Source organism: Pterocles gutturalis, unplaced genomic scaffold, assembly GCF_000699245.1.
Source record: "Pterocles gutturalis isolate BGI_N339 unplaced genomic scaffold, ASM69924v1 scaffold16146, whole genome shotgun sequence".
NCBI classification, from domain to species: domain Eukaryota; kingdom Metazoa; phylum Chordata; class Aves; order Pterocliformes; family Pteroclidae; genus Pterocles; species Pterocles gutturalis.
In genome coordinates this window covers 18,357-35,284 of record NW_010103328.1, presented here as the reverse complement: position 1 = coordinate 35,284, position 16,928 = coordinate 18,357, and the positions used below count along the sequence as shown (strand labels likewise).

The 16,928-nt window shown below is 40.1% G+C and overlaps 1 protein-coding gene across 2 annotated transcripts in view; it reads right to left on the bottom strand.

Moving 5' to 3' along the window:
- The window catches only part of PRDM2 (PR domain containing 2, with ZNF domain), an 18,105-nt gene extending 2,112 nt beyond the window's left edge, over positions 1-15,993 (bottom strand). The window contains exons 1-3 of one of the 2 annotated variants that reach the window (XM_010086685.1): positions 15,891-15,909; positions 10,717-15,091; positions 8,657-8,774 (exon numbers count right to left, since the gene is read on the bottom strand). In XM_010086685.1, the coding sequence (XP_010084987.1) occupies positions 8,762-8,774; positions 10,717-15,091; positions 15,891-15,909 (4,407 nt within the window). In that variant the 3' untranslated portion in view covers positions 8,657-8,761. Of the gene's footprint in view, positions 1-8,656; positions 8,775-10,716; positions 15,092-15,890 lie in introns of those variants that run through there. The other variant, XM_010086686.1, reaches the window with a different exon arrangement.
- Positions 15,994-16,928: the final 935 nt, after the last annotated feature.

Below are 16,928 nucleotides of genomic sequence, written 5' to 3'. Positions count from 1 at the left end.
GATAACTTTTTTTTAAACGAGCCTCTCCAAATCAACGCGGGGATATCTCCCCGTGAACTCCTGGGGTCTGCAAGGCAAGCTAACCCCAGAGGGCACAGGGAGCTGAAACAGCCCCATCCCACGTAGGAACCGCTATGGAGATCAGTATTTTTAGCACTGTCACTTTGCACCTGCTTTCACCATCACCCGTGCTGGGGTAACTGGAGACAGGCAAAAGAGAAGCAATTCTCAGCCCTCCCGCGCCGATGCAGCCCAGCAATCGGGATGGGGAAGGGGCGAGGGGCTGTAACCCGGCCCCATCACACCCCTGCCTCGGACCGAACCACAGCGCACAGCCAGCACAGCCCACACTACCTCCAGCCCTCTCAAACCCGTTGTTTAGGAACAGTTCAAGCTGGAAAAAAGAAAAAAAAAAAAAAAAGGCGGGGGGCGGGAAAAAAGGAATAGCATCAGAAAACATACTGTGCTTGCAAGAAAAAGGGCACAGATAGCAAATGTTAAGGATTCGCCTACACCGAGTTTTCTCTGACAACCTGGACTTTTAAATCAGGATAAACAGTTTTGGTAAATGTACTAGCTACACCATAAATTAAAGCTAAACCAGAAGTTAAATGATGCTGGTTTTTCACATGTAGACACAGCCTAAATCTTTCTCTCTTAACCGAAAGCACACCCTGACAAGAGACAAATCACCGAATATCGGTGAGACTTGCTACGATAAAAACCACACAAATCCCAGGTCTTCCAGCCTTCCATCCTCGATCTGAAGGTGTTTTGTGGTGTGAGTCAGCCCCAGAATCCCCATTTTTCAGCTGCAGAACTGAGTCAGAAGCGATTTGCAAGGTCGCCTAGAAAGTCCGCAGTCCTAAAGCAAAGGCAGAACAAAGGCAACGGTTCCCCTACCACACTGTCCTACCATTCCCCAAGTTAAATGGTCTCCTCAATACTTAAGAAGATAAATCAGATGAGACTAACCCAAATTCCTCCTTCCATACCCCCTCGTAGGCCACCGAGCCTTGAAACGAGCAGCACAGGCGAAAGAGCCGCCTGGTAAAAACACCAGACCCTCGCACACACCCTTCCCTCTGACATTCCCAAAATATATTTGGTATTTTTAATGCTAATTACCCTGTCTTCTACCACGCTTGTGCAATTAACATTCTTCCAAGTTGCTAGTTTAGCTCACTAAAAACACCCCAGAAAAGTTACTCGTGGGAATGAAGGCTGGAGCAATCAGATCCTACACTCCCAACCTATAAAATCCCATCCACACCGTCCTAAATCCCAGACACACGCATACGCCAACATGTCTCCTACATATTCTATGGAAAGTGTTTACTACTCTTAAATAAAAAGTGTCTAAGCCGACTCAGACCGACTTCCTGGGGTTGGGGGGGGAAAGAAAAAAAAAAAAAAGATAAAGAGGTGTGGAGGATTAAGACTAAATTCCCGGCTTTGCAGAATTAGGGGAGGTAATTTCACAGGCCAAAAGGCAAGCGAGGAGGGTTCGGAGCTGGGATAAATGGGATTTCTGGGCTTTCTGCTCTCAGTGAGAGCTGAAACATCAAGTTGCTAACTGAGCCGGCATGTACTCTCTTGCACCAGCACATTGCTTAATGGGAAAGTAAATACACAAACAAGGGCTTGGAAAAACATCAACCACCAACTACATGAATCTTTTTTTTTTTTTAAGTTGAAAGAAAATATTTAGCCAGACAAAAAGGTTTGTGGATAGAATTTTTTTGAGGAGGCTGTCTCCTGCGGAAGAGTCCTGCCTCTGTACAAAAACTGGGGGAGCAGCAGAAAGCAAAAGGGATCTTTAACGTGCTGTACTGCAGCTATTTCCAGACTTAGGTGTGTTTATTTATGAAAGCAGTGAAAAAGCTGGAACATGTCAGGATTTTATCTCGCAATCACGTGACGCTAAAGGACATAACATGTATATTATGATTTTTATGGTCAGGCTTTTCATGAGTCTAAACTGGAAAAACCTGTTGCTGAGACCCTTTGCATTCTCAACTTCCACGAAGATACCCAGCAGCGCTCTCTAACCACAGTGGTTCAAAGAATTTAGTACCTTCAAAGTAGCATTGCTCCCCCACCATAACTCAAAAATTGTTTTGTTTCACGCATGTGTCTTAGAGCTCAAGTTTCTTCATTGTTGACCTAGCTCCACTCCCAGTGCAATCCTGCTTCAGACCTCTACTCACCGCAGTGATGAACGCTGAGAACTGCTGAAAAAAAATCTCACACGGTGCCTACAACCCACCCGGGGGCCTGCCTACAATTAACGTATCAATACTGCTTTACTTAAACACAACTAGATTTTCAAAAGCAACTAGTGAAGGGATTCAGCACTGAGGGTGGCTACTGAGCTCTTTCAGAAAATCAGTCTCCTTGCTGGTACTCCAAATTGAGCTCAAAGAAATTATTAGTCACTTTAAAAAGCTTTGGTCTAGGTCTATAAATTCAGATGAACAGGATTACGTCAGCTATTTATCTCCCTGCCCTTTTAAAGAAGCACAGAGCATTGTGTGAGCCAAAAGGTGAAGAATGTTGGATTAAAAATAGCAGTACTCAAATACATCTCCTACACTGACAAGGAACCTAACCTGGTAATTTAATTAAAACTTTGTATCTACTGAATCCCATTCATGACAGAGGAAAAGCATCAGAAAACTTTATCACACGCAGGGAAGACCGGGGCTGATTTTTATTTAGCTTTATACAGAAATGGTTACTCCAAATGAGGTCGAAATGATTTCTGAAGGCTAGCGGACCTAGTATGACCCCTCGGTCCTGCACATCTCATTACATAAAAAAGAAACCACATAAAAAAAGTGCTTTTCATTTAAGAAGAGAGATGAGTGGAAGCATTTGCCATAATGAATGGAGAATACAGCTTCAGTCAAACTGCCATGACAGTGGAGTTTGGGTGCGCAACCCTTCAAAACAGCTCAGTGATGGAAGAATTCGTTCTTTCTCATCCTCTTACCTCCTTCCACGCTGCTGTGTTCAGCAGAAAGCCCAGGACCCAAATGAAATGCTAAATAAGGTGTCGCTGCCCCCGGCAGGGGGCTGGAATTGGATGATCTTTAAGGTCCCTTCCAGCCCAAACCACCCCATGGTTCTCTGACAAATTCTACCACCTCGGAACACGACCAGCTGCCCCTCACGCACAACCTGCACGAGCGAGGGAGTTTGCTCCATCTGCCTGAGCACTTCCAAAGGCAATTCCCTCCGAGAGCAGCTCCGGAGCAGCAGCTGTGCTCACGGCTCAACACCGAACCGCAGCAAGGATCCCAGACTGAGCTCATTTCCAATTGCTGCCAGGCTTTCAAATGCCCTTACCAGGTAGCACACCTGTGTTCTCAACAAAATCCCTGAAAAAAAGCCCTAATGTTCACTTTAACCGTAGACATTTCACTTTCCTGAATAGCATTGCCTAACCTGCAGAAAGCACCAAGGCAGGCTCCGCTGAAATACGCCCAGATACGAGATTATCATTCATTTGTGACTGACACGGGGCGTTAGGAGCAGTGCAAGGCTCAGTTTTGCTGCTCATCCGAAAGGCAGCACATCTCCCGTGTGCAATGCCACCTTGCACCGTTATAGACCAAAATCTGAGCCCATGTTTCTGAAAAATGGAACACCGCCCAATGAATAAGCAAAGCTGTTTCTCCCAACCCTTTGGCAGTTTCTGGGAGCAGCGTCACCCAAAACACGCCTCAGAGACCCTGCTTGACTTGTGAAACATAGAAGTCTTATAAAAAATAAGCAGAGAGACATACACAAACAAAGTACACGTTGGTGATTACTATACTATGTCCCACAAACCACTCAAGCTTGGAATCAATTAGGAAAATGAAGCAGCTACCTAGCTCTTAAGAAAAAGCCTCCCTCCAACTTGATGCCTGCTCAAGCTTCCCTTTGAGTTTCACTGTTTTACTGCCTTATATCTGAAAAAAAAAACCAAAAAAGAAGTATTTCAACGCTCTTTTTTAAATGCATGCTTTCAAAAGTACACTTGACCAAAAGCATTCTTAGAGACTTACTAAGAGAAGTAAATATGCAGGATCAGCAAAAGGAGAACGAAAAGTAGTGAAGTGTGCATGGGAAACAGCAGCCAGAGGAGACTCAATAGCAACAAGGCTTCCTCTTAACGAAGGAAGAGGTTTAAAAGCAGATCGTGGCTGGAGAGACTGTGATCCAGAGACAGAACGGGACTCGACACACCCTCTTCCATTACAGAGCTCTGTTCAGTGTTAGAGCAGCTCCAACATAGGAATTAAACTACATGGATTCTACCAAAAACACACACTATGGAGCTACAGAATTAAAATGCATCCCACAGCACATATAAACAGGAAACAAACTATGGGATTTTCACTGCAATCTGAGTACTAGCTTTGTTAAAGTCTCTTGAGCTTTTGTACTCTATTCCAAAATGTTTTCTAAAGCATCTCTTTTGAGTAGCCTTTACCTCTCAGTTCACTAGACACTGCATAACGGTCCATCCACAAAGTTTAGGTGAAGCAATCCACTTCAAAAATTCAGATTATTGTGGCTGTGTAGGTGAAGCTTTGCAGAGTTCCCATTAAACTTCCATAAGATTTGTGCATCCAACTGTTGAGCGCTTTTCAAAACTCTAGCTACAGCTTAAAACCATCAAACACAATACGGTGTTAATCCTAAAACAAGTATTAATATTCTATTTTTAAATACTGTACAGGGGTGACCCAAAATCAGCTTTGTTCCATATCGGTATCAAAGTATCATCAGCTACTACTAGGAAATCTCACGCTAGTCAAGAGTTTATTTCTAATTCTTTACCAGTTTAATTAAATAGATGATGTGGAAGTTTACCTCTTTGTTTGTAATTCACTTACCACAAAAGCTCAGATCCGAAACAGCACGCGCTTGTTGTTCAGAATCTAGTCTTTAGCTCATGTGCATCATGAAGTAGATTATCATGTGGCTCGTGCAGATCACACATGCAGTAAATAAAAGCTAGAATAAATAAAGTCTTCTAAATTCTCTTTTGAAAGTCATTCACGAGCTATTTGTCTCTCACAGGTTATCGCTTGCAACTCAGCTTCTTAGCTGAGCTGGACTCCAGTACAAGCTGGAACTGGCCCCAAAATTTTGGAACTGAAGTCACCAACTTCCATAAGTGAGTGCTATTCATTCCTACATTTGAATTTGAAAATTTACATATCAAATTGCCAGGAACTAGTTTTCTATGAAATCTCCCTGAAGAAAATCATCAGGAACAAAAGTAGGACACTTTAAATAAAAGGCTTACAATACAAAATGCCAACAAAACATAATACCAGAAATACGCCAGCCTAAATCAACTCCAGGTAGCTTACAGAAAGGGGCAGGAGCTGGCAGAGCAAGGCAGGGAACGCCATTCGCAGACTGTCCTGTAACGCCTCCGCTTAACACAGTACGTACGACATTCTCTGATACAAGCTGGTTTTAACTCCTAACAAACTTGATAATGGTAAAAAAAGGTAAATAAAAGGTGTTAGAGCTCCCACCGCCACACATCACCGCTTTCAGCATTATCACTTTATTAAACTGACACTGCATTTGGTCTTGACCAGCATGACAGTCTCTCTAAACAAGACCAGTTTGTTTCCATCGCCTGTTTGGATGCATTTCAAGAAATGTCAGCACTTATGGGCATCGTTACAGCTTTATTGTTGCATTCAGATCATAAAGAGGCAGTTAGAGAAGCCAGAGAAATGCAATTTTGCAGATGAGATGTATCAGTAACTCTAAAGGTCGTGTTTCCTGTCTGTGATGAGCAGCCCATCTAGGAATGAAGCGCCTTCCCTGACGATGAGCCCTCGTTTTGGAACACACATCTCCATCACACAGCACTCGTGAACTGATGTGTGCAAACGTGCGTGAACCTTCTCAGGGCGGCAACATCCTTGGGACACAACAGGATTTAATATCACAGCAGAGAAACAGTAAAGACAACAGCAACAGGATTTCTGCCATAATATTAAGGAAGGAGGGAAGGAAGCTGGTTTATTTCCCATCCCTTCACTGCCAGACATCTCTAAGGAATCCTTCCAAGGTGATCACAATACCAAGACTGCAGTAAGACCAAACACCAGCTGGTACTTCAGTGGTCAGGAAGAGAAGATAGATGTGAAATGACTAGTTAAGGACAACTTTCTGTCCCACCCTCAGTAACTTCAAAACTATGGGAGAGTTTCTACCTTTTTTTCATGTTTCCTAATTCTTATAAATTAGTCAAACACACCTATGGGTATGCAAAACAAAATGTTTCACTAAGGTAAATACAGTAAAAGCTAACCAATACCAAACCCATTCACGGTGGCTGTGCTAATCCATATAATTATACCGCAGGGTATGTTATCACAGTGCAGACGTGTTTGCAAAACCACTCAATGAGCAATGTCACAACTTCTGCATTGTTGTACCAGATTCTCCCAAGAGTTAAAATTCAGGGAAAACTTTGTTATGGAGAGGATGACGTGTTCAAGGAATGACATATCACACAAGAAAACAAACGGAGTTCTTGCCAAAGAATCTTACTCAAACAGTAGCATTAATTGGAATAGGCTACATAAAATATTAGCTGACTATTGGACTACTAGTGATTTTGCTACGGAATGGGCTACTGTAATAGTCAGTCTTGGAACTAGATGACCTTTAAGGTCCCTTCCAACCCAAAATCATTCTGCGATTCTCTGATTATCCCATCCAACTGCCACGCTAATATGGACACAGATGCTTCCAGCTCCACTGCAGGAGGCAGAATGCATATCTTGGTGGTGAAACACAACATTCCCAAATCCTCCACAGAGCCAAAACTCATGTAAAGAGTTTTTTTAATTAACTATTTCACAAGTTTAAAACATATTAAAATAGAACATAATACCACAAAAAGTTGAAATGGTGGAATTTTAATTAAAATAGTTTAAATGTATTAAGTGTGTCCACAATTAAAAAAAAAAAATCTAAGACTAACTTACAAGTGTCAAATTGGTATAAATTTGTTTCAGTGAACTGGGTGTAGACAAGAAAAGGATGCAAGCACACTTAATTCCTTCTAGATGTACATTGTTTCATTTTTTCCTGGGACATCTGGTTTCCATACAAAAGGCAAGTTTCCCACAAGTTTTTAAAAAGTTTACTTTATTGGTTAGAGTTATATAAAATGTGTCATGATAGTTCCATCTAGTTGGTCATTAAGTGCTTGCAACACCGCAGAGAGTCTTTAATCCATCTGCAACTTACATGATGTATTGCCTGCTGGAGGAGAAAAAAAAATAAATCCCTCTTTAATTGCTTACCTGCGTTTACAGGATCTTCAGCAAGGCTACAATGTTCAGAAGCAATGACAACCCCACTTTTATGTCAAATTGTAATTTTTAATGTTTGCAATAGAATAGTCTTTATATCACTCTCCAATAGAAGAAACAATATAACTAACAGCAAACTTTAATACAGGAACATGCTCCAAGATTAACAACCCAAAATGAAAACAAAATGAAATCAACGTAAAATGTAAATCACATATAGTACAATTGAAGTGTCCAAAACAATTTAAATAATTTTAAATATTTTATTTTTTTTTAAACTTGCTACAAATGCTTTATACAATATTTCAACACAAAGTCCCCATAACAGAAATGTAACAAAATGGGAATGATAGTGAAAGTGAAAGTTAAAGTGGCACAAATTCACCAAACAAGTATTAAACTACAAATTTAAAGAGGTAGATTACTTTTTTAAGTCAAGAACAAAAAATAAAAGGGGTGGCTGTATAAAGAAACTAGTCACTTTCCATCGATTCTGTCATTAATCTTGAAAGATATATGAATACATGACAAACTGTATTTCCATAAAAAGCTGTTCCGAACAACAGACCAATTTGTTGTCTTAAGTTATTAGATAAGAGGTGTACGACCTTTTAGAGTAATTATATACTTAACTTTCAAAATATACAGGTATGTATTCCTGGTCTAGCCTTCTTATTGATAAAAAGATACACTGCATTCATTATATATATGGTATTTAAAAATTGATATCGCTATTTCATTGCTATATAAAGTTTCCTTTGCGTGTATAAATAGGAATTTGGAAAAATCCGTAAAACATCCAAACTGGGCTTTTTCCCATTCTATGCTGGACATGGAAAAGACTCAGAAAGTAAGGAGAAGGTGGGAAAAAAGAAATTCTGTCGTGCTAAGGTTGGCCTCTACTGATTCATTTAGACAAAAAGCTTTATGAGACTTCACACATGACAAAAATACTTTGAGTGCAGCAACATTTGTTGTCCCTGAACCTACACTGATTTATTGACAAAACCAAGGAATCTGCTTGCCGAGTATACGACTGAACTGCCTGTACGCCGTTCATGAAGGGAGGGATGAAACTAGGATCTAAGAAAACACGAGAGCAAAAGGTTTGGGTTAGTTAATCCCACTATTTCTTTTGATGGCTTCGTGCGGGTTTTGTTTTGTTTTCAACAGCCCCCTTCACTTTTATCTGATTCATCCTGTAGCCCAGCATGTGTGTCAAGCACGAAATAAGAAAATCTCTGCCTGACACTGAACATTGGCAAGAAGCCTGCAGGCAATTTTATGATTGAGTCAGCTTCAGCTGGTTTCGCAAACTTGGTGGATTTCACATCCATTGTCGTAGTGCTTATCCTAAGTTGAGCATGCAACAGCTCTACCATGTCATTAAGGGATTTTTTTGTTTGGTTTGCTTTTTACAGGAGATTCCTAGAAAATAAAAAACAAAAACTGAAGATAAATGACAAAACAAACTATTTGTGAACGGAGTATGTTTACACAGAAAAAGTGAAAGGTGAAAAACAAATTTGGAGACATTACATGAAGCAACTCTTGAAAAAATATTAAGAATTAATACTGGGGGGGGAATAACAGTGCCTACATAGAATAGAATCAAAGTGAGCCTGTGCTGACGTTAGTGTAAGAAGGCAAAAAAATTCTCCAAGCTATTTACTTGATATACAAAAAAAGCTGACTAGACAATCTAGATTTCTGAACATTATTTCAGAAACAAAAAGCAAGAGATTTCTGAACATTATTTCAGAAACAAAAAGCAAGAGTTCTTCCAGTGTAACCATTCCATACACCAGTAAAGGCTGCAAGCTGCCCAAGTAACTAACAGTATTTGAGACAGTCGAGGAAATCTTACCCCTGCGTAAATTGTTATTTACCCCAAATGCTATTAAACAATTTCCATATGCACAGATTTCCAACTACTCTGTTATTGTGCTTAGGGTCAAATAATTAATTCAGATGGAAAGATGTGTTATTCTGGCATCATCCAAAATCCAGTTTCACATGGAACACCAAGAGCAGCTGATAAGTAACACGAAGACATTTATGTCCCAAGAGAACAGGCCTGGTAGACAGCTCTTGTTCCTTAAAGGCATTTTTTACACCATTAGTCTCCAAATTCCAGTGACATTTTTCTCTTTCAACACATCCTCATTTGGGCACTGACTATTTTCAATCAAACATCCCTCCAGCTCTTTGAAATAATTCTGCTACATTGAACCTTTACTTTATAGAGTATTTCCTCCAAATTTTTGTCTCGGAAGTCTTCACCATAAGACACACAAGCTGCAGTTTGGATTTTGACACTTCTTGAGAAATTCTATTAGGGGACATTTGTTCTGAAGGAGGCTGCCAGTTCTTCCCCCCCTCCACTATCAATTATTTTGATAAAAAAATACTACCTTCAGCCATGAATCTGGTGCTAATCACAGCGATACACTGCAATTACCAAAAGGACCCTTTAATTACCAGTAAGCTTTGTGAAAGTGACTCAGCAAATCAGACACCTATTTCCAAGAATAACAGGGCAGGAGCATGCTAATAAAAGTCATAATAAACAGTTTGCAAACTATCCTATTGATTTGAGAGACTACATGAAGACGTAAGTCGGGACTCAGGCACGTAGATTAAGATTTTATTTATTTATTGAAGAATTAATCTTTCTTGCATTAAAATGCTTCTTCTCAAAAAGAAATAGAACTTTAATTATAAAATTTGTTTATACTGAAACATAAGAGCGTAACACTTCTAACAAATTTACATGTTCATGTAACTTTTCTTACAAGTCTATTTCCCTTATATTAAGTATTTAATGATCTGACTCAATTAGTATGCACATACATTTTTGAAGTATTTGGTCATGGGCTTTCTTTTTTAATACGATAAGCAGAGAATGCTTTTTATTAAAAACCAACAATGCAAGTGATTTGAGTGAGTAAAAAACACCGTCACGTTTTTTAGCTTAGCTTAGCTAACTGCCATAAACTAAATCTAGAATGATTTTGGGCCACCATACACATTAGATATCAAATACAAGGTCATTGTCTCCAATAACATTAAATTTAATGACATTAAGTTTATTTGCACTCAGGCACTGACACTTTTTTTCCAGAGTTTTCAATTCAGTTGATAATTAAAGGCATTCTCTGTACAAAATACGTATTATTTCATGACAACATGACAAAATGCATCAAGTATGTACATCATACCTCAGCACGACCGAGCTTCTTAACCACGTTTTAGGAAATGCAACTTCTGTTTTTATTTAAGTATGAGAAACTCAAAAAAGAACAAGAAAATTGGCAAAACAGCAAGCAACATGTTCCTGTGTTGTTTCGACTTCAAATTAAATGCTTACCTGAAATCTTTTAGTTCTTGCTTTGTACTGCTTTCATCTCTTTTGTTTTCTGCTGCCTCTGCATTTGCTGCCTGCTGTAGGCTTCGTGTAATAGGTCCTCCAATCCTCTCCCTAGATTTTACAGTGAATCTGTCTGCCTTTTTCTTACTCGCCACAGCAGACTTACTTGACAAAACAGATTTATTATTCCTTTGTATTCTGACGTGCAATTTCCGGGACGCTTTGCTGGAGATTCCAGAGGAACTGTTCTTAGCCACCACCTTGGTTTTTTTCCCATCAACGTGGGACATTCTGGATACTCTTACAGGACTAGAGTTCCTCAATGACGAAGATGAATTTGGCTTTTTAGATCGAATGGAAGGTACAAATTTAACATTTTGTTTCGATTTGAAGGACGCAGAGGGAAGATGGATTTGCGCAGGTCCTGAGGTTCGTGCTCTTGTCTTGCCCAAGTGAGGCTGCATGCTTTGCATTTTGATTTCTGCATCTGCTGTTCGCCTGCGCTGGCTGCTGCCTTTTTCACTGCTTGCAGGTGAAGAAGAACTTGCACTTTTTTTTGTAGAATTTTTTTTAGAAGAGGGAGAGATGGGTTTTTTGGGACAGCTATATGACGCGTGTTTATTCAAACTTCCAATGTAAGTAAATTCTCTATTACAGTAGGGACAGATGTGAGAGTCTGAGTCGGATGGATTATTTTTCAATTCAGCCTTCTGCTGGGCAGATTTCTTTTTTTGCAAGATAGCTTTCTGGACAAGCTGGTTTTTCTTTTTCAATGCACTTATTTTTAGTTTATTTGAGGACATTTTGCTAATCTCAACATTGAAATTCAGTCTTTTAGGCTGACCCATTCGTCTGAAGGCATTCTTTCCAGGACCAGCTATAACAACCATGCCATTCTTAGGCTGCACTGTCTGTTTCAGTGGTACTGGATTTTTTTTAGGTGTGTATCTCTTTTTATCACTGGCAGATGCACAGGCCAATATGTGTTTGTGTAACTCAGGCATGTTATCCACACTTTTCCCACACTTTGTGCATCGAATGGCAGTAGTAAAAGTCTGTGGAATATTGTGGGTGGTGAAGTTTGTTGCAGTAATGCCAATACCCATGGGATTACGGTGGTGATACTGAAATGGAGGTGGTTTAAAGCTTGGGTAGTGTTGATTGAGGCCCATACGAACATCTGGATCTTTCGATTTTACTCCAGATGCCATTATTTTTATAGTAGTATAAAGCTCTTCGGAGGAATCATTTAGATCTTCATCATCCTCCTCTTTAGAATGTTCCAAAGAATCTTCTGTCAGGCTCTGCATGTGCTCCACGTTGGCCTTACTGGGGTCAGTAAAATTCTGGGGTCTCAAAGTCCCACTTTCGAACTCATGATGTGTGCACTCTTTGTTTGGATGGAGATCCCGCTGATGCTGTTGCAGATTGCACAGAAAAGCAAATTCCTTTTTACAGACCGAGCAAACAAAGATATTTCCTACCCCGTGAAGCAGAAAGCGATGTTCCGACAAGTCTGTTTTATCCCTAAAAAGCTGTACACAGAATTCACATTTGAAGGGCCATTCTTCAGCATGAATGGATAAATGCTTCGTTAGGTCCTTAATAGAAAGAAAAGGTGATTCACAGACATTGCACACAAAGCTTTTATTGAATGTTTCCTGCACTACTGCTGATTCACTTGAAGTACGAGGATCTTCTCTTGCCTTCTGTTGTTGATTTTCAGCTTCTTCCTGTTTTATTATTGGGAGAGTATTTTCAAGATTATCAGCAGAGGAAACAACAGAAGAAACTACAGAAAGAGGAGGTGGAGATGGAGATGATGAAGACGAAGAGGATGAGAAAGAGGAGGAAGAGGAGGAGGAAGATGAGGAAGAGAGTGTCGGAGGACCAGGTGAAGCAGCAGAAATAAGAGGTTCAACAGAAGGAACAGGAGATGGAGAAGGAGAAACCGTAGGTGAAAGAACTGGTAGCGGAGACTGGGTAGTAGTGTTAGAAAGAGGTGATGGACAAGAAGAAGTGTTAGTGGCACTGGCAGAGACATCTGGAATTGATAACGGCATTGTTGGAAGAAGGGGAGGAGGTGATGTAGCAACAGTTAACACAGGCAGGCAGGGCGGTGGGGAAGGAGGGTTGGTTGGGGTTAACACAGGAGGCAGCTGGCACATGGAAGGTACAGCAGACGGCTGCGGCACAGGGGAAACAGAGGAACTCAGGGGCTGAGTGTCAACAGAAGAGGATGCAGACAGACTGGGATCCATGGCAGGTTCTGCCTGAGGCTCCAGGGATTTGCTTGGGCTCGCGCTCCTGTTGACACCGAGCGTGCTGTCTGGGGCTGCATCCGTTCCATTATACTCATTCAGCAGAACCTTCTGTAACATGCAAGTGGTTGGTTTCTTCTTTTTAACACCACTACAGGTTGGCTGTATGGAATTTTCTTTATATTCCTTAATTTCAGCATCGCTGCAAGGCTTCTTATGCACACTTAAATCTAAAACAGATTCCCAGGGAACCTGATTCTTATTTTTGATATCAGACCTTTGTTTCACACCACTAGATAAATCCAGTGGCTGCTGGTTGCACACGTTGCCAAAAGTCGGAGCTGCTGACCAGTCTTTTGATATTTTATAGTCTTCAAAGCAAAGAGGGCTCAAAGTCTCTTTTTCCTCCCTTCCAGTCAAGCTCCAAGCAGGTGAGTTGCTGTGGCTTTCTAACTTTGGCATTTTTGAACTCCGAATATTATCATTCCACACAGTTTTTCCCTCATTCGATTTCACAAAGTCTCGAAGTACTGGGCTGTGCTGTGGAGAACTGGGAGGAGAGCTGGTCCTTCTTTTAAATCTACTGGATACTGGAGGCAAAATAGGCGATGATGTAACGGAAGGTCCTAGTTTGGGGATTTCACTTGATGGAGTTATCTTCTTACTGTCCTGTGTCTGAAGAAGCTGTTTTAACTTTGATGACAAATAAACACCTTTTTCTTTATGAAAAGATAAGCTTTCTGTTGAAATGCTAAGAGGAAGAGTTAAAGAACTAGCAGGAGTTACAGGTTCCGGGTCTATTTCAGTTTTTATTTTTGGTACAAGAGGAGGGCTGGCAGTTCTCCTCTTTTTGGATTCATTGCTCCCACTGCTAGAGGGTTCCTTGGGAGGTTCATTCACATGTGTTTGTGTAACCTTTAAATTTGAGGAGATTTCCACTGTGACTGGACTGATTATACAATTCAGTCCATACAAGTCTGCAGAGTTGGACTCCATCTGAATCACATCACAATTGCTAGTGCTGCTGTTGGACTGAATTTTACCATCAATATAATAATTTAAATTTTCAGAGATATTGCTGGAAATATCCATAATATAGACATCATCTACTTCACCTTCCTCTTCTATTTCTGTACTTGCTATATATACACTCTGGACTGGTGGGGCCTGCTCTGTCTGAAGCGGTGGCTCTTCAGTAAAGAACCCTTTTCTTCTGACACCTTTGGGAATAAGATGACGCTCGTGAACCCTACGCTGATGCCTCCGCATGTTGGTGTGAGTTCCAAAAACCTTTTTGCAGTATTTGCATGGATGCAATTCTTTGGGCTCTTTATTTTCCTCAGCAAAAGCTGAGTTTGACATTTCTTGGGAAACTTTTTCAGAATCCAAGACAACAGAGTCTTGCACAAGACTAGAAACATTCAGGTCATCTTTAAGACCATCATCCACAATTACTTGGTTATCAGCAACATTATCCAAGTGTTGTGATGACGTTAGTGTTAAGAACGGTTTCCTTTTTGGCCCTGCCTCATGGCGTCGCTCATGTCTTCGCCTGTTAATCTGAGTACCAAAGGCTTTCCCACAATATCGACACTTGAAAGCATGGTTAACAGTAGATATATGGATGTGCATGTGGCGTTCAAGTCCTTGCTTTGTTGTAAACTTCCTCTCACAATGCTGACAGGGAAACATGAATGTTTCCTGAACATCACCGTTTGATTCACCTCTCGCTTTTGGAATTTTCACAATGAGTTTTTTCTTCGGAGAGCTTTCTGGAGATTCTTCTGATGTACTCTTTTGCTCTTCCATAGAGTCTAGCTTTTCTTCACATATCAAAGGCATTTCAGCATTTTCTTTAGGCATATTGGTATCTTCTATCTCCTCTTCATCTTCCTCTTCTTCATCATCCTCCTCTTCATCATCATCTAAATCATCTGATGCACAGTTTATTACTACTTCTTGTTTGTCTTCAGCCACCATTTGCAGTTCACTGGTAGGACTGGGGATCATCAGCTTTGGAAGGACATCTTGGTTCACCATTTCCTGAATCACAGCTGTTTGTTCCAGGGACAGCACAGCAGAAGCAGAAGGCGTTTCATCTTCTTCTTTGTGACCTGATACACAGAGCACAAAAAGAAAAGCATAAGATATTTTTACCAGACAGTCCAACTCATTCTACATCTTTCTTCTACCTTTTTCTCTAACACAATATAACCCACGTTTATGACCCAACACAATGCCACTACTTCTCACTGTTGTGATTCAGTACTGAGACTAAAACTGTATTCAGAAATTTCCTTTCCGGAACTTCAGCAAAATGTAGGCAACTGCCTATATTCAACAGGGAATCCTTGGATTGAACACTGTGTCCAAGAAATCCAAACAGCCCGAAGAGTACCAGAAGGGTTCAAGGCAGATTTCAGAACATTTCAAGAAACCTCAAAAAAACTCACTGACTTTTCTTACAGCAAATAAGTGTCAGAAAAGTGCTGCAATATATACAGATAAAGTATACAGGAAAGCTGCCAAGCAAATTTTGGAAATTGACCATTTTCCCCAAATTATTAACAACAAAACAACCTGGATTTGTCCTGTAATGCATAACAAGGTGTACCTTGTGTCTGGCATAGTCCTTTCCATTCCACATATCAGATTTTCTGCTCTTGTGTTCTACGGAGTTTGGATTTGTCTAAATTTTACAGTAGTTTTAGTTTTTCCTGTTGTCAGAGTTGTATGTTTAATGACATACTTCTGACGCCCGAGTTCTTTACTAATAAAAGTTTGGGCAAACGATCTAAACATGTTCACTTTGCTACACTAACATAACATGCTAACACACTAAACATGACAAGAAGTGTCCATGGATTCAAAAAGATAGCTAGAAGGAAAAAAATATGACACTTGAGAACTCACCCTCTTTAGAATCCCTCATATCTGCAGAAGTGGAATCCAAATCAGCCTTTTTCTGTTTTGTATCCACTGCTTTCTTTCCCTTGTTTTTACCTTCCTGAGTCTTTTTCTTTCCTGGGGAGAAAAACCCAACATTTATTATTTCTGTTCAACAATTTTGATTTTTCATAGTTGAGTGGCAGAATTAAAACACCCGGCTTTCGAATACAACACACTTCCATAGAAACCCTATTTTCCTGAGGAATACAAATGACAGATCAGTAAAAAGGACAGCATTCAGATAAAGCAATAAGTCTCTAAAGCCCAGAAGAATTTAAAAGACACTGAGTTTCGAAAAAGCCTAAGACTCCAAAATACTTTCCTCACTTCCAAAGCAAGAATAGACTATAACAGAAATGTATTGTCACATCACACAGTTACCCAATACCTTCATACAGCTACTAAATTGCTAGATCTCATACAAGTATACAGAAAACATGAAATTTCTTCATATACTATTAATCCTTAATGTTCATTGGAAGACCTTGTGAAGTAGAAACCCATAGAGGCTTCTCTACTTGTACGAATGTTCTGAATAATGACTCGAAGAGAGTTACAATAAAAGCAATGAAGTAATAACATTATGAGAAGATTAAAAGCAGCAGGATCTTGACCAACAAGGCAAAGACAGTAAAACCAAATTAGACGGAACTGGGTTACAGCAAACTATAACAGTATTTCATCGTGCCCACTGACACAAACAAGTTTGCTTATGCTTTCTGTTAGCACGGTTAAGAAACATCTATTAGTTGCACAGGATGATGAACACAATGACAATTAGGGCAAAATGGCATTATGCAAAGACCTAATCAGTGACACAAGATGTAAAGACATTGGGAACTTCATTTACCAACGCACTACAAAGTTATGTTGTTAATTTTTTCCACTAATCTTAAAGATTCAGCCCTACAATATGTAGAAATAATGATAAGGACTGGGTAACAACAAGTTAAATGTTAAGGTCTTCCGATTCAACTCATTGCAAAGACCGCACTATCCACA